At 44.4% G+C, this 25,887-nt stretch overlaps 1 protein-coding gene across 3 annotated transcripts in view; it reads right to left on the minus strand.

Annotated features, from left to right (window-relative positions):
- The window catches only part of Slco5a1 (solute carrier organic anion transporter family member 5A1), a 144,950-nt gene extending 120,884 nt beyond the window's left edge, over window positions 1–24,066 (minus strand). For all 3 annotated transcript variants that reach the window (XM_017802149.2, XM_008848915.3, XM_029553984.1), the window contains exon 1: window positions 23,148–24,066. In XM_017802149.2, the coding sequence (XP_017657638.1) occupies window positions 23,148–24,066 (919 nt within the window). The remainder of the gene's footprint in view (window positions 1–23,147) is intronic.
- Window positions 24,067–25,887: the final 1,821 nt, after the last annotated feature.

A 25,887-nucleotide genomic window follows, 5' to 3' on the forward strand; every position in this document is an offset into this window, starting at 1 on the left:
TGAAAATGGACAAAAGGACAAGTTTTTATTAATCTTTTACTGGAAGATAGCAATTGACTATCATAAACACCATGTACAAGTTACAGTGCCTTCTAGGGCCTTCCATAGCCTGGCCTGAGGACATGGCCATGCTTGCCTAGGACATCTCTCTGCTGGTTTTCTCTTCCTCATTCCCATCATGCCTCTCCCTCCCTTCCTTCTGATCCCTCATGCCTCAGTCTTTCTAAGTGGGCCAAGGCACCACCAACTACCACCCCAGGCTGTCAGGCTCCCTCCACCTTACGAGTAGGACAGCACCAGCAACAAGACTAACCACCAGCCAGAGAAACAGGCCTGCAATGCATGGTCCCCCTTATACCCTGTGTACTTCATGTCCTTGGGTAATCTCTAGCTTCAACAAGGAGAGTGGGACTTAGACACACTGCATCCTCTCCCTCCTGCTCTCCAGAACATGAAGCACACCTCTGGGTAAGTCTGGGAGAGTGTTTCTAGAAAGGATTAACAGACAGAGACCAAGAATGCATGTCGCACCATCCCATGGGCTGGGATTCCAGACTCAATAAAAAGGAGAAAGCGAGCTGAGCACCAGCATTCATCTCTCTCTCCTTCTGACTCTGGATGCGTTGTGACCAGGTATTTCACATGCCTGCTGCCATGCCTTCCCCACCATGATGGACTGTGCCCTCAAACTGTGAGCCAAAATAAACACTTCCTTCTTGCTGCTTCTTGTCAAGTACTTTGATCCCAGCAACATGGAGAACAACTAAGACAGGGCAATAAATCTGTGTGTATTTGTCTCTGTGTGTATGAAGGAGGTACACATGCACATACACACAAATGGCAAGGTCTTACCACACAGGCTGACCTCAAATGCCTGCCCCTCTACCTCAGCTTTCCAAGTGCTGGGACTACAGGCCTGTCTTACCATACGCAGCTGGAGATGAAGAAATCTGAGTTAGCAGTGGGGAGAATCTTGCCACATAGAATTCTCAGAGAAGGAGAATGACAGGAGACAGAGTCTCCCTTGTGGATGCAGGTCGGGACTAGAGAGATTGCTCAGTGGTTAAGAGCACTTGCTGCTCTTACAGAGGACCAGAGTTCAGTTCCCAGCACCCATGTTGGGCAGCTCTCGACTCCCTGTAACTCCAGCTCCAAGGATCCAACACCCTTTTCTGAATACCACATCTGACATATAGACATAATTTAAAAAAAAATACCTTGTGGAAGCAGCTCACACACTAGGTGGGAGTTGAGTCTGGCCATATACACCTGTGCCTTTCATGGTCTTCTGGAAACTGACATTAGAATTCCCAAGCAAGTATGCAAAATACAACCAGGCCTAGAAATAAGGTATTTTTTTAAGACTCTAAGATCTACACCTGGAAAATCAACCAAGTGGTAGACTTCTTATATCTTCTGGGTATATATCCTGGGTCTCTCTCTCAGTATCTATAAATGCCATTTTCAAGTCATGGGCTCTGCAGTATACCAAAGAAAACCAGAAAGAGGGGCTGCTTGCTCCATGGTCATCAGCACCACGACAGGAGGCTACGTTCCACCTCAAGGAGGGGAATGTGGTGGCCGAGCTTCAATAAAAGTTACACATCATCCCCAAGTGAAAAGTGAGCCCTGGCTGGAGGCCTGGTCTGAGAATCAAACCTTTGTCCTCTGGAAGAGCAGCCAGTGCTCTTAACTGCTGAGCTATCTCTCCAGCCCCTTACCCAGGACTTTTAAAGATAAATTCTTAAAAATGTTTATCTTTTTAAGATAAAGTCTCTCCCCGGGGGGCTGGTGAGAGCTCAGTTGGCAGTTTGTCACACAAGCATGAGAATCTGTTTGATCCCCTGTACCCACATTAAACAAACAAACAAAACAACAATAACAAAAAACCCAGATGTGGTGCTGTGGCACATCCTTGTAATCCCACAGCTCAGAAAGCCTCTTTGAGGCTTACTGGCCAACCAGCTTAGCCTAATTGGCAAGCCCCAGGGCCTGTCTCAAAAACAAGGAGGATGGCTCTTAAGGAACCAAGATGGGCATCTGGCCTCCACATGTATGTACACACATGTGCACTTGCACCTGTACACATATGCACATATATTAACATTCACACACATGTAAACAAAGAAATATGATCAGAAAGCAGACCTTCTCACCAGAGAATGAGAGTTATCATTCAGGCTTTGGTCATCCTTTGCCAGGCATGGTGGCGCAGGCCTTTAGTACCAGCACTCGGGAGGCAGAGGCAAGCGGATCTCTGTGAGTTCAAGGCCAGCCTGGTCTACATAGTGAGTTCCAGGACAGCTAGGGCTACAGGGAGACCCTGTCTCAAAAAGACTAAAAAACAAAACAACAACAAAAAAACCTTTGTCAATGAACATAAAAAGGTGACTTTTAGGGCTGTGCATGTTGCTCAGTGGTAGGGTACTTGCCCAGCATGTGCGATTCCCCTCCTCACTTCCATCCCCAGGACTAACCCAAATAAAAAAAGGTGATTTTGCGCACATCATCTGAGACTACCAAGGAACCGTTACTCAGAACCCCACCCAAGTGCGGTGACTGGGTTTCACACCGTCGTGCCAGATGTGCCCCCTACAAACCTTGTTAGAACATCAGCAAATAACTCACATGGAAAAAGGAAAGAGAAAATCCCTATTTAGACCATTGCCCTCTGAGACACAGGTGATGAGCTATGCCTCAAAAGATTATTCTTCCCACTGGCAACCAATCTTTTAAAAGTACAGTATACAATATCAAGAGAGGATTGCTACAATACACACAGGAGCACAGAGAGCCTCTCATGGGTAAGTCCCAGCAGCCACTCTAGATTCACAAATGCATTGCTCCTGGAGTCCCTACAAACCCCAGGAGAGTGCAACAAGAGGAAGCACTCCTGGATTCCGTCCCTAGGGCTCACACTGTGCTTTCATAGACCCTGAGAGCCCAGGAGAAGAGCTTTTCTTGATCATGTCTTAAACCACTCAATTATATTAATTTCATTAAAATGTGTGCTAAATATATTATATGAAAACTAACAGAAGGCAAGTACAATTAAAAAGCTGCACACTTTCACAGAATGACAAATTATAAACATTTGTTACTAAATGTGGGCGAGGAGATGGCTCAGTGTGTAAGAACACTTAATGCATGAGCATGAGGACATGAGTTCGAATTTCCAGCACACATGTAAAAACCTGGGCATGGCCACATGTGCACCTGTAACCCCAGTGCTATGGAGGGCAGGAGCAGGAGGATCACTGGGATTTTCTAACTGCTGGCCTAGCTCCAGGTTCAGTGAGAGACCCGGCCTCAAGGGAATAGGGCACCCACGTGGCGGCTAACAACTGTCCATGACTCCAGTTCCAGGGGATCTGAAGCCTTCTTCTGACCTCCAAGGGCACTGCACAACATGAGTGCACTTACACACATGCAGGCAATACATTCATACACATAAAATAAAAATATAAATAAAATAAAAAGAATGTGCTTGGCTTGTCTTTAATTGTGCTCCTCATGGGCTGCACAGGTCCTTACGCCAAATTCTGCCTTTCTGAAACTTGTGTGACGCAGAGTCTCCAAGTGCTGTTATGGAGCAGGCTCCCATTTCCCAAAGGGGTGTTTCCCAAGGGAAGGTTTTGATCACTGTTTAGATGAGGGAAGGGGACTTTATTTCAAGTGCATGTGCTGGGATTTTGGCTTGTGGTACTGCTACAGTAATCACTGGGGTGGTTTGGAAATCTAAATGCATTTTGGGGGTCTTTTTGAGACAGGGTCTCCCTTTAGTCCCAGCTGGCCTGGAACTCGCTATGTAGACCAAGCTAGCCTTGAACTCAGAGATCTGCCTGCCTCTGTCTCCCAAGTGGTGGGATTAAAGTTGCACACCACCATGCCTGGCATCTAAATGCATTTTTTATTGTTGCTTGGTTTTTTGAGACAGAATCTCTCTGTAGCTCTAGCTGGACTCAATCTCAAAGAGATTGTGCCACCCAAGCACTGGGATTAAAGGTGTGCACCACCACATTCAGCTTCTAAATGCATTTTGAATTTGTGTTGTATGTATGAGAGTACATGTACAGTGTATGAGTTCATGGTGTGTGTGCATGTGTGTGTGCTGAGAATCGAACCTGGGTCCTCTGCAAGAGCAGTCAATACTCTTAACCACTGAGCCATCTCTCCAGCCTCCAACACATTCTTTTTAAAGGAAACTTTTCTGACTAGGGATTCTATAGGGTGTTTACTTCCAAACCTGACAGATGATGCATTCATTGGAGATTTCATAAAGTACACATTATACTTTTAGTAGGAGTGCAATCCTACTGAAGTACACCTTGGGTGGGTGTAAGAATCTGCATTCTGAGACATATTCCTCAAGTAATTATGATGCTCACATGCATTTAAGAATCCACCTTAGGTCTAGAGATGTAGCTCAGTTGGTAGAGTACTGGTCTCACATACACAAAGCCCTGGGTTTGGTCCCCAGCACCCTATATGTTGAATATGATGGTACATGCTTGTAATCCCAGCAGGGAGGTAGAGGCAGGAAGGTCAGAATATCAAGGTCATTCTCAACTATATAGAGAGTTGAGGCCTACAACACATTGGCAGGCTGAGGCAGTAGATAGTGAATTTTAGGCTAGCCTAGGCAAGACCCTGTCTCGAAAATTTTTTTAAATTTAATTTTAACAACAATGAAATTAGAAACTTACTCATTAGGAGTAGTAATGCTTTGTTAACATAGCTTTAACACAACTGTCCTGTATGTGAAGAAATGACATCGAAGCACAATAGCAGGTTCAGATCACAGAAAAGCACAAGAGGAATTTGTTACTAAGCCTATTAGCATACTGGCAATTCATTCTTTTTAAAGAAACTAGTGAATTTTTCCAATTATATTGACTCATAAAAAGTATATCTAATGAAAATCCCCAACAAAAGAAGAACACATAAGACATAAAGGATCATAACAAATTAGGCAATAAAGTCAGCAATAAAGTATCTAGCCATTTTATTAAAAATGTGGGAGGGGGTTACTGAGTAAATTAGCAGACACAGCAACCTAATATTGCTCTGAGCACTGGCCTCCTAGGGTCTTCTCTGAAACATTAATTCAGATTGATTCACATGAGAGCGGTCAGAAGACTCTGAGTCAGTAGGAATAAATTAAAGCAAAGGAATATGATCAAACAATAATGTCCAAAGAGGGGGATTCCCAAGGGAGCCCACAGATTAAGCAGTAAGCTTGAATTGGGGCATCAATGAAAAGATTAATAGCCTTCAAATTAAAGGAATACAAAGAAGAGGGAAACTCTGACAGGAAAGGCCATCTGTTGGCCAGATTCTGTCCTTGGCAAGAGTAAACACCCAGGGTAAGGATGTATACTGCCAGGTGGATAAGCTCCTAAAAGCTGCATCTGAAGTACAAATCTGAATTTTCACGGCTAAGAGAATCCATAATAAAGCAAAGAATGGATATTTTATTTATATCTTGGGTTTTTTGTTTTGTTTTGGGGGGGGTTGAGACAGGGTCTCCCTGTAGCCCTAGCTAGCCTGGAACTCACCATGTAAACCAGGCTGGCCTTGATCTCACAGAGATCTGCCTGCCTCTGCCTCCCAAGTGCCTGGATTAAAAGATATGCTACTTTACCTGGCATATTTATTTAAAAGAAATCACCCAAACATCTAAAATATTATGCGTTCTAAGTTTTTATTTTTGTCTAGCAGTTTTTCTTAAGGCAAACCTATAGATTCAAAAAATAAGCAAGCATGGCCATGCATGGTGGTGCACGCCTTTAATCCCAGCACTAGGGAGGCAGAGGCAAGCGGATCTCTGTGAGATTGAGGCCAGCCTGATCTACACAGCAAGTTTCAGGCCAGCTGGCTACAGGGAGACACTGTCTCGATAAAACACAACACATACACACACACACATACACACACACACACACAAATGAGCCAGTATAATCTGAAATCAACTGATTAAAGAAAATGGGTGATAATCACCCTGCACTTTTTAATAATTCAGGTGGGTTGACAATTTATCTGTCAAGTGTCTGAAGTATATCAGTACTGCCACCAAAACAAGTATGCCTGTGTTATTTGGCATTGAGTTTTTGTTTGTTTTTGGTTTTCTGAGACAGTGCCTCTCTATGTACCCCAGGCTGCCCTGGGACTCGCGTTCTTCTTACGTCAGCTTCTTGAGTGCTAGAAGTATAGACAAGCACCACCATGCCCAGATCTTTTTCATTTTTGAAGATCTATTTTTATTTTTTAAAATTATGTGGATGTCAGGCTAGAGAGGTGGCTCAGCAGTTAAGAGCACTGGCTGCTGTTGCAAAGGACCTGGGTTCATTTCCCAGCACCCACATGGCAGCTAACAACCATCCCTCATTTCAGTTCCAAGGAATCCTATGCCCTCTTCTGGTCTCCACATGTACTCCACATAGTACATGCCTACAGGCAAAACGTTCATGGACATAAAATATTTTAAAAGCATTTTTTTTTTCAAGATAGGGCTTCCCTGTGGCCCCAGCTGGTCTCGAACTCACTATATAAACCAGGCTGGCCTCAATCTCACAGAGATCTTCCTGCCTTTACCTCCCAAGTCCTGGAATTAAAGGCATGTGTCACCACACCTGGCTTATAGCATTTTTAAAAAACTAGTTTTAAAATGATATGGATAGAGGGGTGTCCACATGCACGCAGCTTCTCTAAGAAGCCAGAGTCCAGGCCCATATCTAAAGACAAGAAATCTATCCAAATATAGTCAAACCTGACAAATGAAAATGTGAAAAAGGCCTAGAATCATTCAAGTCATTTAAAACCAATTTGGTCAGAATATTTAAACACCCTGACTCTCCAGAGCTACTTAGGATGAGCATGATTACCATACCATCAGTATTATACCAAGTTAATTATTATCATTATGTTGTCTTCCATGTACTAAGCTAGAGCTCCTGACCTAGGCTGGGAACGGAGGGAGAGTGGTTTTGCATTTGGGTTTGGGTTTGTCTCTGCAGTGGGAGGGTGGGTCTGGCTTCTCCTCCCTGCTTCCTGAAGACAAACATCCTGCAGAAAGCAGCATCTGGAAATTGACCAGAGGAGAGCAGTGCAGTGTGTATACTGACTCACATGGAACTCACTCACACTCGGGGTCACAAGTCTTGTTAACACCTGGTCTGCCTGACCCAGTGAGCTCACCAGTACTAACACAAGACAACCCCAACTACAAAGAAGCACCTGCATGTGGTTTACCTGTCTGAATTCCACTCCAGGCAAGGGGGTTTTGATGCCCTAGACCCAGTGAGGTTCTGGGAACTTGAAGCGGTGTACTACAGTCCTGACCAAGCTGTAGGTGAAGCCAATAGACACCAAACTCAGCAGCCTGAAAGAGTCACTAGAGCCAAAGACTCTGTCGCAATTCATGGGCCGGCACAGAGCTTGGGCAATGAGAGTACAGTGGGAGGCTTTCCAGCAGAGCAAGCTGGTGGGAAATTGGAAGAAGGAAGTAGAACCAGAAAACATTATCTGAGACACTTGAAACGTGTTGTTGGTGTCAGCTGAAGTCTTAGCCATGGAAAGAAGAGAAGCTGGTGGGGTACTGTGGCCATTCCCATAGGAAAGACAGAAGAAAACTATAGCCACCAATGTGAAGCAATGATTAGGAGTTATCCCAGCATGTATCCCAGGCATGAGTGATGTGAATCCAAACCCTCTCAGCATTTCCACTCTACCTTTTATTAGAGCACTTATATAGGAAAACCCAGTAATTCGGCCCTGATCTCCTTTACTTGCCCATGCAAACTCTGAAGGGCGCTCCAAGAGGAAGTAAACTCACTAACATTGGAGAATGAGGCACGAGAGGCTCTGATGCTATAGATAACCCATGAATTCCTCCTGCAAAAGGAATTAGAGGAAATCCAAAAAGTCTTACTCTGCTAAATTAGACTGGATCACATTCTGGAAGACAGCTTAAAGACCCTGGATTGTCCTGTAGTCATTTCTTCTACTCATTTTGTTTTCCCTGCTATGCCCTCACCTCTGGTGCTCAAAGACTCACATGCACGCACACGCACATGCACACACACACACACACACACACACACACACAGAGAGAAACAAACACAGAGACATACACAGAGACACAGACAGAGACACACTCAGACATACACTCAGACACACAGACACACAACCCGCACACCATGCACAGAAACACAGAGAGACACACACATACACACACACACAGAGAGATAAGCACACACACACACACACACACACACCCGCACACATGCACACAGACACACACACAGCATACACTCTGTGAGGGAAGGAGACCCAGGCTTGTCTCCAGGGCCCTGACTCTGTTCCTTTATATTATCTGTCCCACCTTCCCACTCACAGCAAGGCTCATGAGCCAACGTATGATGCACCCATGAAGTCACAGGTCCATCCCAGAAACCACAAAGACTGACTGAAGACCTAATCAGAGATGTTTAAACATTGTACAAAACAGAAAAAGTATAAAACCAGCTCTTGAGCTCACGTGTTCAGGGATGCCTCCCTGTGCTTCTCAGCAATTAAACTTGATTATAGCCAACAGCTCCTGCCATAATTATCAAAAGCCCATGGCAAGAGCATCTCCTTGGGAAGTTATTTATAACCTGAAAGCTTTGTCCTTACTTTGTAGGGAAGCTTTCAGCAATCACTCCAGACTCTGGGCAGGAGATTCCAGGCATCACTGGGGTAGACAGGAGTGTGGGTGGGGTGGGTGTCTGCAAAAGGGCGGCTACCTAGCTGAAACCTCAATGGAACGAAACTCACATGCCTCGTCCTTTGCAGCTCAGAGTCAGTCAAACACACAGCAACCAAAGCAGGTGCTGTCAACACTGAACACAGCCTGTGAGGCAAGCAAGCAGTTCAGGGAAACCACAAGAAGTGTCCCTTGCCAGCTCCAATGAAAACTAACAACACTCTCCTCCTGTTTTGTTCCTGAACAGGATGATCTTTTAAAAGTCTAGTCCTATGTAAAGCTTATTTGTTTATTTGGGGGAGGGTGATGCATGTATGCTACGGCACACATTTGGAGATCAGACAACAACTTACAGGAGTCAGTTCTTTCCATCCACTGAGTAAATTCTAGGAATTCAAGTCCTCTCAAGCTTGGTGGCGAGCATCTTTACCTGCTGAGCCACCTCAACAGTCCTGAATATTTGTTAAGCAACAGCCCCCATTTTTTAGAGTTTAATCACACACAAGGCCAAGCCTTACCTTAAGTGTTGCACATACATTAACTCATGAGGACACGCTATCATTCCTGTGTTAGCAGAAGCCTGGACCATGGCACTTGTCCCCAATTAAACCACTAGCCAAGACAGAGCTGGGATTGATTTGAACCCAGACAGCCAAGTTCCTGCAATGACACTCAACCACAAGAGTCAACTGCCTTGCATATGGTTCACCCAGATTTGTACCATGGTCAGACTGGGAGAAATCAGACACTAGCATTCTAGGACGACTGTTGAGACCTTCTAACTCAATTCTACCATCCACAAATGCCAAAACTGAAACCCAGAGGTGTCCATGACTTGTTGGAGGTCCCATAGCTGACAATCACCTCAAATCACCAAGTTAATGGCACTAAAGAAATCATCAAACTACACTGTAAATTCCTCCAGGATCAGGCACTAATCTCAAAGGTAAATTTAGGAACAGCACACAGTACTCCCCACAGCTCCAGTCCCTAATCAGAGTTTACAAAACCACAGATTAGATTAGGAGGCATCTGAGAAAACGCCTTTTACAGAAAAAGAAACCAAACTCCCTAAAGGTTACATGATTTGGTGAAAGTCAGGTCACTAAGTACAGTTGAATTTGTGTCAAATTACAAATTGACCATCTAGCTATAGCTGACCATTGCTACTAAACTGGATGACCTGCCAAGCTCAAGTCCTGTACCTGAATAAATCATTTCCAAGGTAGTGTGAGCCTCACATAAAAGCAAATTTATAAGTGGTCCTAATGGCCTCTGTCTGGAATAGGCACCCTAGGGATTCCAGGAAGGATAGCATGTATGGAAAAGAACATCACAAACTCAGAACACTGAGCCCAGTGACTGAGAAAAGTAATATCACCAATATATCCATGTGTGTATGTGTTCATGTGTGTGCAGGTGCATATGCACATGTGTGCATGTGGAAGTCAAAGATCTGCCTTAACTCTCACTCCTCAAGCACCATTTGCCTTGTGTTTTGAGACAGGGTCTCTTAATGGCCTAGAATTCACCAATTAGACTAGGCTGGCTGGTTGGCTGGCTGGTTGGCTGGCTGACTGGCCAGCAAGCACCAGGGATCAGCCTGTGTCTGCCTCCAAGGTACTGGGTTTACAAACCTGCACTATCACATCCTGCTTTTTTCTTTCAACAAGGGTCTAAGAATCCAACTTAGGTCCTCATGCTTACAAGGTAAGCACTTTGCCTACTGAGCTATCACAGCAATCCTATCACTATTACACCCTGCATTTAGTACCATTGTCCTCCGTCAGGGGTAAAAGAAACCAAAATAAATATAAAACCAAATTTCAGATCTATTATCCTAATCTTTTCCTTTTCCCTTTTTTTTTTTTTTGGTTTTTTGAGACAAGATTTCCCTGTAGTCCCAGCTGAGTAGGAACTCACTATGTAGATCAGACTGGCCTCTAGCTCCTAGAAATCCATCTGCCTCTGCTTTCTGAGTGCTGGGATTAAAGGTGTGCATCACCATGACTGACCTTTTTTTAAATTTTAGTCTTTCTCATAAGTAAATTTTCAGACTCCTCTCAAAGAATTTTGGATCTGTTTGAAAGTTGCTGCTGGCATTCATCCTAAGGAAAGCCATTAAAATGCAGTTCAAATTAGGACACAGAGGTTAAACATAAAGAAGCATTTTTCAAGACAAATATCTTTTTCCTAATAACATAAAGACACTTTGCAGATGAGGACTGTTGATCTGTCACTGTACATTGGTCATACATTAATTAATAACTAGTAAGGTCAAGATCTAGGATTCATGCTATATAGTCTTATTCATTTAAATGTGTGCCTCCTTAATCAAACAAGGCCTCTTAAAATTTCTCCAATCTTCATCAGAATTCAAGTTCAAAAATATAGGAAAACACTTGAGAAGACCAAACCCACTATTGTTATTAGCATCAAAGTATTGCAGCTAAAAGTTCCCACACAATTGGAAACTGGAAAACTACACAATCCTATTTCATATACTTGCAAATTATTTCATTCTGCTGAGAATATTAATTACACAAGTATGCTCTTTACTTTTAAGAGAGAAATGTGCACCTGCCTTTCTAAGTTATATTCAGTAACCAGGATTAATGTTTTGTTGTTGTTGTTGTTGTTGTTGTTGTTTTAAGAGTGACAGTTTCACAAACAATCACAACTCCCAGGAAGAAAATAGTCTGAATTTACCATCAGGTGATGCATAGCTGCTGGAAAAAGAACCAAAAGGAATGCCTGTTCCCAGAGGGCAGCTGTCACTCCCCATTGTGGATCAAGCCACAAGGAGAAAGTAGTCAAGAGACGAACTTGATAGCTCACGGAAAAACAGCAGATATGGGTCCCCTTCAAACTGAGTCCCATGTTCCAGGAACAGACCATACATAGCAAGCCAAGTCCAAAACAGGCATAAAACCAAAGAACTATAGAACTTAAGGGGTGACAGGAATCTAAGAAAATGAACCTGCCTCCCTTTTTTATATCTATTGAAAACATTTTAAAGCACCACACCTGAAGTTCATGAACTTTTTTCCTCTCTGAGCCAATAGTTAGAGCTGCTTCAGTTGTAAATGAAGGCTGTGGGTCATGGTTATGCTAGTTTTTAGATGACCTTGATTACAATAGCTAACCTTGATTTCCTCACCTATGAAACGAGGTGTGGGTTGGGTAACTGTGGCACAAAGCTTTTTGGTGGATAAAATAAAATACTACTGTATACACAATGCCTGGCATATTTTAAACACAAAACTATTGGCTGCAAAAAACAGTCTTTATTAGATGTCCCCATTTGAAACTACATTAAAGCTTTTTAAAAAAAATTTTAATATTCTATTTATTATTTTTATTTTATGTGTATGAGTGTATTGCCTGCAAATATATGAGTGCACCCGTGTCATGCAATGCTTCGGAGATCAGAAGCAGGCATCGGATTCCCCTAGAACTGGAGTTAAGGATGGTTCATAGCTGCCATGTGGGTGTTGGGAATCGAACCCTGGTCCTCTGCAAGAGTAGTCAGAGCCCTTAACTGCTGAACCATCTCTTCAGCTCCCATTAAAGCTTCCCCCCCCCACCTCTTTTTTTTTTTTTGGTCTTTTTGAGACAGGGTCTCCCTGTAGCCCCAGCTGTCCTGGAACTCACTATATAGACCAGGCTGACCTTGAACTCACAGAGATCCGCCTGCCTCTGCCTCCCAAGTGCTGGGATTAAAGGCGTGCACCACCATGCCCAACTCCATTAAAGCTTTTTTGTAAATATAAACTAAGCATTCAGTTATTTTAAAGAGAAATTAGGTCTTACAATCCCTCATTAAATCTATCCTCCATGTCCTCTGGAGGTCCAATTATTTAGCTGGTAAGCTCAATTTAGAGTGCTGGTTAGTTGCTTTACAGTTTTCCAGAATTCCTTGTCTGAATGTTTTCTTTTTTAATATTTTATTTATTTTTATTTTATGTGTATGCTTGTATTGCCTGCATGTATGTAAGTGCACCTGGTCATGCAATGCCCTCAGAAGATAGACGAGGCTGTCGGATTCCCTGGAACTGGAGCTACGGACAATTGTTAGCTGCCACATAGGTGGTGGGATTCAAACTCAGGTCTTCTTCAAGAACAGCCAGTGTTCTTAACCACTGAATCATCTCTCCAGTCCCCTGAGTGTTTTCTTTTATTCGCCATCTCTAAAAGAGAGCTCAGAGTGGGAGGATGCCACCCTGCTTTCTTTATTACATACACAAACACATCAGTATTACAACATCTCCTACTCTAAGAACATGGACCAGAGGGTTTTCATGGTTAAACTGAAGTCACCATCAAAACCATGAAAGCCTTAATATTTTTGCGCCACTAAAAATAACCCACTATAGGAACTGGGGAGATGGTTTTGCCATTAAAAAACACTACTGCTCTTCCAGAGGACCCAAGTTCGGTTCCTATTGCACATACCAGGAGACTAACAACCATCTGTAACTCTACTTTCAGAGGATTGGACACCCTCTTCTGGCCTTTGCCCACTCCTGTACTCACATACACATGGCCACACACAGACACACACAATACACATAATTTAAAACAATAAGAAATCTTTTTAAAATGCAGTATAGCACACTGCACTCTCTTAACAGCACAGTTCAGTATAGTCCCACGTGCAAGGATGGATAGTACATAAATCATTTCTATGTCCTCTCTCACTTGCTAGTCCTTCCTGTTTACAGGGACACTTTCTTTTCCTGACACCCCTTTATTCATATAGTCAATCCTTTTCTGGGTCTATGACCTGGAAATTTTTATGACGACTTGGAATTCCAAGTGTCTTAGTTTGTTTCTGTGACAAAACACTCAGACCAATACCAACTTGGGGAGGAAAGGGTTTATTTTTCTTACATATCCAGGGTCACAGTTCACCTGGGAGCCCAAGGTAGGACTCAGGGCAGGAACCTGGAGGCAGGAGCTGGAGCACAGGCCATGGAGGAACGCTGCTTTCTGGCTTGCTCCCCTGGCCCCTGCTCAGCCTCCTTTTTTTATACAACAAAGGCCCACCTGCCCAGGAGTGGCACCACCCACAGTGGGCTGGGCCCTCCCACATCACTCATCAAGAAGATGCCCCTCAGTCATGGCCACAGGCCAGTCCAATAGAGGCAATTCCCCAACTGAGGCTCCCTCAACCCAGGTGTGTCAAGTTGACACTATCCAGCCCAAGGAACTCATAAAATAGGATAATCTGAAAACCTGAGGTGAAAAAACATTTGAAAGTATTACTATTGACAGTATTACTATTGACTGTTGGCTAATTCTTTGAAGAGGGCACTGTAGGAAATCTAATATCATCCATGGCCTAAACATCACTAAATGCCAGTGCCACCTCCCCATGCTGTGACAATCAAAAACAACTCCCAAATTTGCCAATTGCCCACAACGAGGGGCAAAGTCACTCTGATTGAGAACCACTGATTTGGAATGATCTGAAACATATGCAGTTTTCCATGGGCACGAAGCTTTAGAACTCGCAACATATCACAATTGTGAAATTGCAGTGGTCTTCCAGAAAAAATCAGGCAGCTGTGGAACCCGAGGCTCTTTACTATGGAATCTCCCACCTATTTTTATCTGTCAAAGAAAAACTGAAAACACAGTCATAGCACAAGCTCCAGCAGATGAAAGCACCACAGAGCACCTGCAGACATCAACCCCCAAATATACCCATCCCTTTCTCCAGAAAGATCCATTAGAACAACCCAAATCCCCTGGCATGATTTCTCACCTGCAGTATACTATATTTTATTTATTTTTATTTTATGTGTATGCATGGATTGCCTGCATGTATATAAGCAAGCACACCTGTGTAAGACCTTCTCCTCCTCAAGGCATCCCTAGAATAACTACTCTAAAACCCACTTTGCCTCCTTCTTACAAATCCCTATTCCTTCTTTTAAAAAACTGTGCCCTGAAGGGATTTTAAAAATCCCATACACTTGGAAAAAACAGTCCTCTTTGTTGAAGCACATATACACATTATTTGACATATGCTATGAGGTTGCATGTGCTGAGAAGTATCTGTGCTGTCACTGGGGACAGGGACTTTTCAGAATTTCCATCCAAACAGTAATGACTTTTGAAGACTCATGGATTTCTATTCCATACCTCAGTTCAGATGCAAAGCTATTGCTATATGACCTGGATAAATCCTTTAAATTTTCAGCCATCTTAACCATTTTCCATTTTAAATTTTTAATGTATGTGTGTGTGTGTACCATAAGTGTGTGGGTGCCTGCTGAAGCCAGAAGATGGCTCTAGATCCCTTGGAGTTGGAGTTATAGGCAGGTGTGAACCACCTGACATAGGTGCCATGAACCGAATTTTGGTTCTCTGGAAGCAGCAATGTCTACAGCCCCCATCCTAACCATTTTTAAGCATATAGTCGATAGTGTTAAGTATGTTCACATCATTGTTCAATCAATCTCCAGATCTTTTTCATCTTGCAAAGCTGTAACACTCTGGCCATTACACTAACTCCCTATTGCCCCTCCTCTCAGCCTCTGGCAACCACCACTCTGCTTGCTGTTTCTAGAAAATGACTATATCAGACACCTTATAAGTGTTTGGTTTTATGTGACTGACTTAATTTACTCAGCTGTGCTGGGTACCAAAATGTCCTTCCTTCCTATGGTTGAATGGCAATTCCACTGTCTGTATGTATCACATTTTGTTTACTCACTCATCTGATTGACAGTGCTTTCCTTGTCTTGGCTTTTGCGAATAAAGCCACTATAAAGAAGGGCATTCAAATATTTGAAACTCTTGTTTTCAATGTTTTAAAATATATATCAGAAGTGGGATTGTTGGATGATGTTGAGGAAACACTATACTGTTTTTCATAGCACAAATCTTTTAGTCTTTTGCGATCTCCATGTCTTTGCCCATTGAATGAATGATCGATTTTTTTTTTTTTTGGTCTTTTTGAGACAGGGTCTCCCTGTAGCCCAAGCTGGCCTGGAACTCACTATGTAGACCAGGCAGCCCTTGAACTCACAGAGATCTGCCTGCCTCTGCCTCCCAAGTGCTGGGACTACAGGCATGCACCACCACGCCCAGCTTTGAATGATCAATTTCTACAAATGGTACTGAGTGGAATAATGTCTAAGACAGATCTTGGCTTGACCCCTACAGCGCTGAATAGAATCTATGCTTGGGGCCAGCATGTCCCCCTTCTGTCTGATCTCTCTGCAGTGGAAAAAAACCATCCCTCAAAGCCTTAGACAATACAGACCTCACATTTGTCTACCCTACACTCTCAATTCCCTACTAATGTTTATATACTAATAGGGGAAAAGCAGCTCAGCCTGGCAAATCACACCTGTGAGCCCAGCACTTGGGAGGTACAGATCAGGAGTTCAAGGCTATCCTCAGTCATGTGAGACCCTGGGTTGAAAAACTGAAGCAAAAGAAGAAAGAGGAGAGAGAGAGAGAGAGAGAGAGAGAGAGAGAGAGAGAGAGAAAGGAAGGAAGGAAGGAAGGAAGGGAAAGAAGAAAGAAAGAAAGAAAGAAAGAAAGAAAGAAAGAAAGAAAGAAAGAAAGAAAGGAAGGAAGGAAGGAAGGAAGGAAGAAGGAAAGAAAGAAGGAAAGAAAGAAAGGAGGAAGGAAGCATGGGTACGCCCCCACCTACAACTGTGCAGTTTGGCTCACATCTGACATGAAGAGTTCTAACAGCAGAGGGAAATGCAGCTGTGCTCAGCCTCAAGGTAGAAAAGACAGAGGAAGTTCTGCTTCCTTTGGTTCTGTCGAATGGGAGAGCACTTGTTCCAGGTTGGTCCTCTCTTTTAACTCGTCTGTCATCATGATAACACACAGCTGTGCAATTGTTAGAAGTCATCAAAACTTAGGAAGCACCCCAAACTAACATTTTGCTTTTGGAAACCCGGGGCAGGGTGAGATGGTGTTCTGGACAGAGCAGAACTGCAAGCAGTGGGTAGTTTTATCAACGGGGGCCCCAAACCCAAACTCAAAGCAAAACTTCCCACCTGGATCAGGAGTCATGAATCTCTGGTCTGTTGACCCTAGCTGCTCAAACAGTCAGACTACAATGAGAGTCACCTAGGAGCATGGCAGAGATGCAGAGTCTCAGGTCTAGCTTACAGAAACAGAGCTCCTAGTGATTCCCTTGCATTTTGGCATTTCAGAAGGATTGCTTCCAACCACAGAGATTACAGAGCTCACAGCAGAGTGAGGGGAAGGTAATGAGAGCCATACTTCAAAGCTCATTAGTGATGGAAACTGGGGAAATGGCTCAGTGGTTAAGAGCACTAACTGCTCTTGCAGAGGACCCAGGTTTGATTCCCAGCACCCACACGGTGGCTAAACACTGTAATTCCAGTTCCAGGGGATCTGATGCCCTCTCCCGACCTCAACAGGCATTGTACAACATAGGTGTTCTTACATACATGCAGGCAATACACTCATACACATAAAAAAGAAATAATAAAATATTTAAAAAGAACTTATGAGTGGTGCCACTAAAAAAGACCACCCTTTCTCTACAGATAAGTGGACTGAAAAAAAAATTACCTTGTGCCCAACCAAATGACTTCTCCATTGGGAACGGGAAACCCCCATGCTATTCAGTCGGACCCTGAAGTCCTTTGCTTCTCAACCTCTTAAACTACTTGCCTTAGAAACCAAAACCAACAGGTGCCAGCACACCAACACAGCTGATATAAATTCAGTTGCTCTAAAGCCTAGAGAAGACACAGATTAGCTATCCCAGGTATGTAGAGAACATTGGCCAGCTTCACAAGGGACTGATACTGAGGGTGTCCTGCCCCTGGCTTTCCAACATTTTTCTAGGAGATTCACCATGTGCCTGGATTTGTTTCCTCAAATCCCCAATAATCAGTCTCCCTCGCATTCATTTTCAGTGGAGACTATTTTTCTATTTACTCACGATTTATACAAAGCCTACTTCCAAAAAAAGGATTTTATGTGACTTAGAAAGATAAATATATTGTAAAGAGAACTCACAAAATTAAAGCAAATTTTAAAACAAATAGAAAGTCTTCAGGGAAAATACATCCCTACTCTGATATCTCATTTTTTGCTTCTCCATGCCTTTGCTGCCACTGCTCAAGACAGAAGGGCATTAATGTGAAGGATAGGTTTGAAATAAACTGGCCATGCTTAGTTCAGTTGATCCTTTTGCTTCATGGGAGCATGGGAGTGAGCCCACACCCAGGAAGTAAATTCTCAGCCTGGCTCCTTCTTGGTACCCAAGCCACTGTAAGCCGCCGGGGGGCGGGGTGCTGGATGGGTAAGTCCATTCAACCCTGTCACTATTAGAAATTTAACTTGCTCTTGCTCAGTATGAATGAAAAATGCACCGTGGTGAAACTGGGCTACTACAAGCCCCTCAAACTTCAAAAAGAGCTTTTGTTGTATTGTACAAGGCATAAATAAACATCATGTAAACATACATTAAAGGAGATATTCATCCAAGGTTGGCATGCACAATGTTCTGATTACAAGATCTTGAGTCCTCTTAAAATGTAATTAGTTAGGACATCACATTACTAAAACACTGATCAAGATTTTCCTGCATCACATTTTGAGGGCATGATTTCCTATACAATCCTTTGGCTTTCTACATAATATTTCTTTCCTTTTTCCATTAATTAGAAAGAAAACACATGTAAGACATAAATCATCATTTACTCCCCTCCTGCCCACACTCTAGGATGAACCAGTCTGAATTCTGCTTGGACAGTGAAGTGGCATCCATAAGGTTTGCAGAATACTTACATACAGAATCCCACTTAATCCTCGAAATATTATAGAGGGGAAACCGTCATAATCTGAGTTGGAAACAGAAGCTAGAAGTGAAGGGGTTTATCTAAAGACATCAGCAGAGAAGAACTAAAGTACAGAAAGTATGGTGGATCTCCTCCTCCAGAGCTCCTTCTAAGGTGCTGGGCCAGGTCCGACCCTTCTCTGAGGTCAAGGCACACCAGGCATACAGCAAAGCCGGTACACACTGCTTGACTGACAGCCAGTTTGCTCCATTTATCCTCAGTACTAACCAGGTGGACCAGTCCTCTCTCTCTCTCTCTCTCTCTCTGTCTCTCTCTCTCTCTCTCTCTCTCTCTCTCTCTCTCTCTCTTTCTCTCTCTCAGTTACAAATCACGGTCATGGTCTAGTTCAGACCCCACTTCTTATTAATACCTACAAAGACTTCTCTTTGTTTGAGCCCAACACTAAGCCTGTATCCTCACAGGGAAGTCAGGGACGTTAGTGGGTATAAGCCCTGCTATCTCGTCTACGACTTCGTCTTTTACAATTAAAACTGTCAGAATGCTAACACAGAGCTTTCCCACGATTAGGATATACAATTACAATAGTTTTAACATTACTTCAGTTATTTTTTTCACTGCCTGCAATTACTAATGGGCTACTCGAGGCAAGGTTTGCTGTGTTGTTTCTTGGTAATAAGAAGTTAGAAAGACTGACAGGAAGGTTAGGAAAGGGACGGGTAGGGAAAAATTAATATAAAATAGCAATTTTGTGGGGAAAAAAAAGTTATTTTTACTGTTCTTACTTGCTAGAAAAATCCCACATCATAACTGGTTAACGCTGCTTATGTTCTGAAAAAAAAGAACAGACTCTCTAATCTTAATGTGTACAGATGTGGCCTATAAAGCCTACTTTATAAAGTTTTGAATCAAGTATGTTGGTATCTGCCTTCAATCCCAGCATCCGGGAGGCTAAACACAAGGATTACAAATTTGAGAAAACTTCACTACATAATGAGTCCCAGTCCGGTGTGGACTATTTATAGTGAGACTCTGTCTGAAGGAAAAAAAAAAAAAAGACCTTTGCGGAATAATCTTGTTTTGATTACTGAAATTCATTTAATATAAAGCAGAATACCTTAAGGACATACCCTAACACATTCATAAATTTTTCTTCAAAAAAACAATTCACTATCTTTCTAAAAAGACAAAAAAAAGCAAATGCCATGTAGCAACCCCCCAAAATGCCACTTCACACCCCTATCTTTAAAATATCTCAAATGTTATAGCTGTTATTTTGGTCTTCTCCGAAGCACAGGGAAGGCGGTGTCACTCATTAGTAGAGCACTTACCTAACATACACAAGGCCCTGGGTTCAATCCTCAGCACTGGGATGGGGAGAACCTAGCAAAGTACCAGCATAGACTATGTATGAACATGTATTTAATGTACATTTGCTATTTTCTTCTCGGCGAGTCTGCGACTTAGCCTGCCTTCATTTCCTCTAACAATGTGAAGAGTTTAAACATTCAGAAAAGTTGAAGCAACAATATAATGAACATCAGCTTACTTAATCATTGTTCATTTTGTCAGTTGGGTATGCTGGCCCACATCTGTAATTCCAGCACTTGAGGTAGGAAAAGCACAGTGAGTTCAGGGTGGCACCGGGCTACACAGTGAGTACCAGGCCAACCAGGACTACGAGGTTACAAACTACCATCAGAAAAGTTACATCTCAGAGTTCTTACTAGAGGATACTTTCCCTTTCCACGAGGACTGTGATTCTGATGGAGAAAGCTTATGTTGATAGCTCACCCGCATGATGGAAATGAGACCCAAGTTTTCCAAGTAATTGCAGGCAAAGGCCAGCAGAAATATGGATACCCACTGGGATAATTATGCAGATGCAAGGTATCACTCTGAAAATCACATACTATTTTCAAAAGGAAAAAGTATCTGTCCAATAATACATGTGGTAATCATCTACTCAATCAAGTGATTAAACTTAACACCATTAGTGAAAGGCCAGAGGCATGTATTATAAACACACGGCATCATCTATGAAGTAGTCTGTACCAAATGGTTTGTCTGAGTTCAGTCAAATCTTTACCCTGAGCTACCAATTTCACACCACAGGGAAATAATCAAACAAATCTAGAAGTTGGAACATTCTACACATCAACTATCCCGGCCTCCTCAAAAAGTCTATGTCACAGAAAAAGAAAAAGTTTAAGACACCGTTTTGCATTATGAAAGGCTACAAAGGCAGATGGTCAAAAGTGGTGATATTAATAAGAGGGTAATGGGGGATTCTGGTTTTTAAAGTTTGAATTTGGAATTTCATGCTGTTAGGTAACGATTATTAACTTTCTTAGCATTCCAATGCACCTGTAGTTTTGCAAAAAAAAAAATGCATTTGTTGTTCATTGTATCTATTTATTGGTAGTGCTGATGATCAAACCTAGAGCCTCTCCCATGAGACAAGTACTCTACTTCTAAGTATTAATTCCAGAATGCCCATATTTCTAGAAGAGGTTTACTAAAGTTTAGTGGTATTTGCAGTGACTTCCAAAGAGCTGAGCTCCCTACCTCAAAAAGTACACACACACACACACACACACACACACACACACACACACACACACACAGAGGGGGCCGGGGGGAGGTAGAGAAAGAGAGCGATTCATAAAATAAATATGACAAAATGAATAATTTTTTTGAGACTGTGTCTCACTGTGCAGCCTTGGTTGACCTGGTACTTAACGTGTAGCCCAGGGTGGCCTCGACTCATAGCAGTCCTCCTACCTCAACCTTCCAAGTGCTGGAATTATAGGTCTGGGCCAGCATATCCAGCTGATAAGTGAACAGTTACCAAGTCTGGACAGTGGGTATGCTGATGTTCATCTATACTGTTTTTTCAAGTTTTTTGAATGTTTAAACTTTTCACATTGTTAAAAGACATAAAGGCAAGGTAACAAACTAGTCTTCTCTATCCAGAGGAAAATGTCTTGCTCTTAATATCAGTGATAAAGGTAAGTTATAAATTCTGCATTAGGCCAATTACTGAGACAACTGGACTTAGTAGCCCCTCTGTGACAGCTTCTTAAGACAGTGGGTATACTGTCTTAAGTAAGGACAAAGCATAACCCTCTTACATTGAAATATTAATAATCACTGGGTCTATGTGGCTTTATTCGTTTGTGCCATACTTCCCGCTTTCTTTGAAAACCTTATCTACACACCAAGGATCCTATTGGCACACATCTAATAAGTCACTAAATATAGCTAGTATTTAATTCTTTACCATTTTAATATTTTTATAAAGTAAGAACCTTTATATTGACCAACTACCCTAACTGGTGAATCACAGTTTAGTGAGAGCCCATCTTTAAAAAAAAAGATGGGCCCAGCATGGTGGCACACGCCTTTAATCCCAGCACTCGGGAGGCAGAAGCAGGCAGATCTCTGGGAGTTCAAGGCCAGCGTGGTCTACATAGTAAGTTACAGACAGGGAGACCCTGTCTCAAAAAGACAAAAAAAAATGAAAATTAAAAAAGACAAATGGAACCTGAGAAGCAATGCCCAAGGTTGTCCTATGGATTTTACACACACACACACACACACACACACGGCCGGGGGGAGCCTTTATCAAGGTTTAATTGGACCCCAGTAGAGAAGCAGAAAAACAAAGATCCCATCTAATGTGACTGATCCTTTCCAGGGGTTCAAATCCATCTTCTGTGACCTTTTGAAAGAGCAGCTACTGGAGAGAGGTGCTGACAACCACACAGACTTACTTTTAGGAAGTCAATTAGCCCTAGCTCTGTCTGCCTGACCTCCCCTGATCACCCTGCACTTAACACAAACACCCCTGTCCGCTGATGCTGTTAAGTGCACGTCAAGGAACCAAATCCCAGTGCCCATGTTCTTCAGAAGATAGTGATAAACTCTCTCAAGTTCATGTCACCAAGGACTCTAATGCAGGAAGAAAATAGCTTTGGATAAAGCTTACAATCTGTGGGGTTGCAGCTTCATGGGCAGAATTTACTTATCTGCTCTTTTGCAGGCTTTGTTAGTGTTTCTTTTTTTGTTTGTTTTGTTTTGTTTTTCTAATGGTGACATGGTGATCTGCTTGGGATACAGGTATAGGAGCTGTTGCTCCACATCATATGTGATCTGGTTACCCCCTAGTCTGCTGGTAGAGATGGGGAAAGGCAGCAAATGAAGTAGTAGCTCAACCCCACCCACTGGGGTGGGCTTCTCTTCTGTTCTGATCTCTTCCAGGAAGGACAGCTCTTAAGAGGTTAAACCTGACAACATAGAGCCTTCCCAAAGGTAGACAGCAAGAGAGAGATGCACTGTCCCAGAGTTCAAAGTTTGTGTTAGGTGGGAAGGACAAATGTGAACTGAGAGTCTGAAAATTAGTTTCAAGAACTCTCTACCCCAAACTGAAAACATACCACACCAAGGGTACGGCATAGAATGCAGAGAATACAGTGAAGGTCAGTGCTTAATATATTTGAAAATTCAAAAGAACTGCTTCCTTCCGATTTGAGGAAGAATAGTAATTCATGCATCTGCAAGGCAACTGCACCCTAGAGAACAGCAAGTCTTACCTAGGTACAAGGATGCATTGTCTTTCTTGACGTTATCATCCAAGTAAGTTGGTCCCAAGGTGTAAATAGGTGTGGAGCCCATTCCAATGAGAACCTGCGCACAAACGAATAAAGCCACATACACCCAGTGATTATTTCCTCCCGAGTCCTTGGGACACGGGGGAGGCTCCAAGGTGGCGGTGGAGTTGCCATTCTGACACAGGCCATCGTTGGAGGCTGAAGCGTTCAGCTCTTGGATCTGGTAGGGAGGGGAGATGAAGTGAGGTAGGGCGAAGACTGCAGCTCCTATAGCGATGAGGAGTCCACCCACCGCCAGCCACAGGGGTCTTCGCCCTCGGCCACCAAAGTAGCTGACAAACACCACTACCACCAGGTTCCCGATGTCGAAGCAGCTGACCAGCAGCCCTGACTCAGAACTCTTCAGGCTGTAGCGCCTTTCAATGGTGGTGATGACACTGCTTAGGTACCCAGAGACCATTAATGCCTGGATGAAGGTCAGAAAACACATGCAAACCAGGAAGCAGCGGGAATCGGTAAGGACCATGTAGAGGCACCTTCTCTTCTGGAGCGTGGCCAGAGTGGAGGACACGGACACAGTTTTGCTGGGGTCCATCCTGTGGTTACAGTCCACGAGTCCTGCGGTCATCCCTGCCGAAGTGGATGGGGCAGACTGGCTAGGTACCACTGGGTTCCGGCCTGGCCGCAACTCCTGATGACCCAACGCTTCAGTGCAGCCCAAGGCCTTCTGTCCGTCTGCACTCGCAGGACTGAGGTTCTGCCGGCAGGAGGTGCTGTGCAGAATGGGTAAACTCTTAGACCTGAAGGTCCCTGTCTGGCTCGTCCCTCGGATAGCTCCTACCGGGACTGGTGCCTCCAACTGCTCTCGGAGCGAGGGCTGCAGTGCAGCGCCTCCGTCCATGGCTCTTAGAATTCCGATTCGCTCTCTGTTCCCACACAAGGCCTCCGGCGTTTTTCATCCACCGACAGGAGGGGCCGAAACCGGGCCACTCAGTCGTGCCTACCTGAGACCAAGGCTGGGGATGGCAGAGCCGCGCAGCAGAGCATCTCACCAGCAGGGAGGTGCCCCGAGCATCCCGACCTAAGGCGCGTCCCTGAGGTTCTGCAGCCTCGGGCCGAGGAAGGCAAGTGTCCGCGCGGTCCAGCGAGGAGCCCTGCTCGGCGTCCGCCTAGGGGCAGTAGTTTGCAGTAGGCGCTTGACACGTCTCGGGCGCATCCCCTCGGCCGCCGCCGCCTCTCGGCCGGTGGCCAGGAGCTAGTGCGCCGGGTGCCCAAGGTGAGGGCACTTAGCGAGGCTGTCCGCACCACATCTCCTCTGCTGGTCCCAGGGGTGTTCGAGGTCCGCTGCTGGGCTTGGGACACCCTGGGGCGTGAAGCTACCAACCTGCAAAGTAGAGAGAGGACGGTCAGGGAAGGTTGGCTGCAGCTGGGACTGGCGTCCCGGCGCCCAGGGGCTAGCTAGCTTTAGGGGACCCGGGTGGTGCTCAGAGGGACTGAGGTGGGAGCGAGGAGAGGCGGAGCGGGCTGCAGGGTCCAGGAACAATAAGTAGCAGGCGGTCGGCAGAGACTCGCTCATTGTCTGAGTCGGGCCTGCCCTCGCCCCGCCTCTTTTGCCTTAAACAGTGCGCTTGCTTTTATATGTTAATAATTATCCACCTGGCAGCTCTGACTCAAGAGGCAGAGTCTTTTATGCCAGTGAACTAATTGCAACCTTTTGGTACTCCTACTCCATGACTCAAAATAGAAAATGCCCCAAAGAACAAAGAAAAGATTTTTTTCTTTACAAACAATAAATTCCCAGTCTCAATTTTTAAAAAAGACGATTGTTTTTAAAGACAAAGAAGGAAAACTACGTGTAGAAATGTGTGTGCACACTTGTGCGCTGACACGTATGCGCGACTAGATGTGAATACATCTTGCTCGTACACCTATTCAAAGGCAGCAGTAAAAAAGGTCAACATGCCTGCCTCTTTACTCGCAAAACTAAAAATAGCCCCCTTGTCGGAAAGAACTATTCAATTACAAGAACCCGGGGCATCTGAGGCTGTGACCCACGTTAAGTCCCAGAGCGCAACATTAAGCTAAACCGAAAATCAATCTGCTTTGCAGATGGATGGGGGAAGCCACAACCAAACAAAGGGAGCTGCTGGCACGCGGTTACAGCGTGCGCAAGGAGCCCCCGGAGACGGCTCGGCACAGGCAAGCTGGCGGGGACATGTGCTGTCTACTGAGCGCACCCCGAGAACGTGGGCCCGGGTGCGTGCGCGCCTGCGCGGACACACACACACACACACACACACACACACACACACACACACACCACAGAGTCACTCACTCCCAGTGAAGGCGTGCTGGAACCGCTCGCACGATCTAGCACTCGGCTTGAATTCAGCTAAAACCAACTCAGGTGTGGCCCCGAGTAAGCCTGGGTCCCTAATGTTGGGGAACCCCACTCCACTCCTCCCGCCCGGGACGGTGTGCACCAGGTGGGAGGACTGCGGCTCCGCGGCACAGGGTTTCATTCTGCGGCGCGCGTTTGTGATGCTGGGAAACGAAGAGGAGGGATGGGAGAGAAAGGCAGGCTGAGAAGCTGGCGGCGAGGGGTGTCTCCCTGGACTGACTCCTGCCGGACCCGCTGGCAGATCCCCAGCCTGCCAGAGGCCCGCGAGCCGGGTCTCCCGGCGCCGCCTGCTCACCCTGCGCCTTCCGGGGGAACTCCACC

The sequence above is a fragment of the Nannospalax galili genome, unplaced genomic scaffold (assembly GCF_000622305.1).
Source record: "Nannospalax galili isolate Female #2095 unplaced genomic scaffold, S.galili_v1.0 scaffold102, whole genome shotgun sequence".
Classification (NCBI taxonomy): domain Eukaryota; kingdom Metazoa; phylum Chordata; class Mammalia; order Rodentia; family Spalacidae; genus Nannospalax; species Nannospalax galili.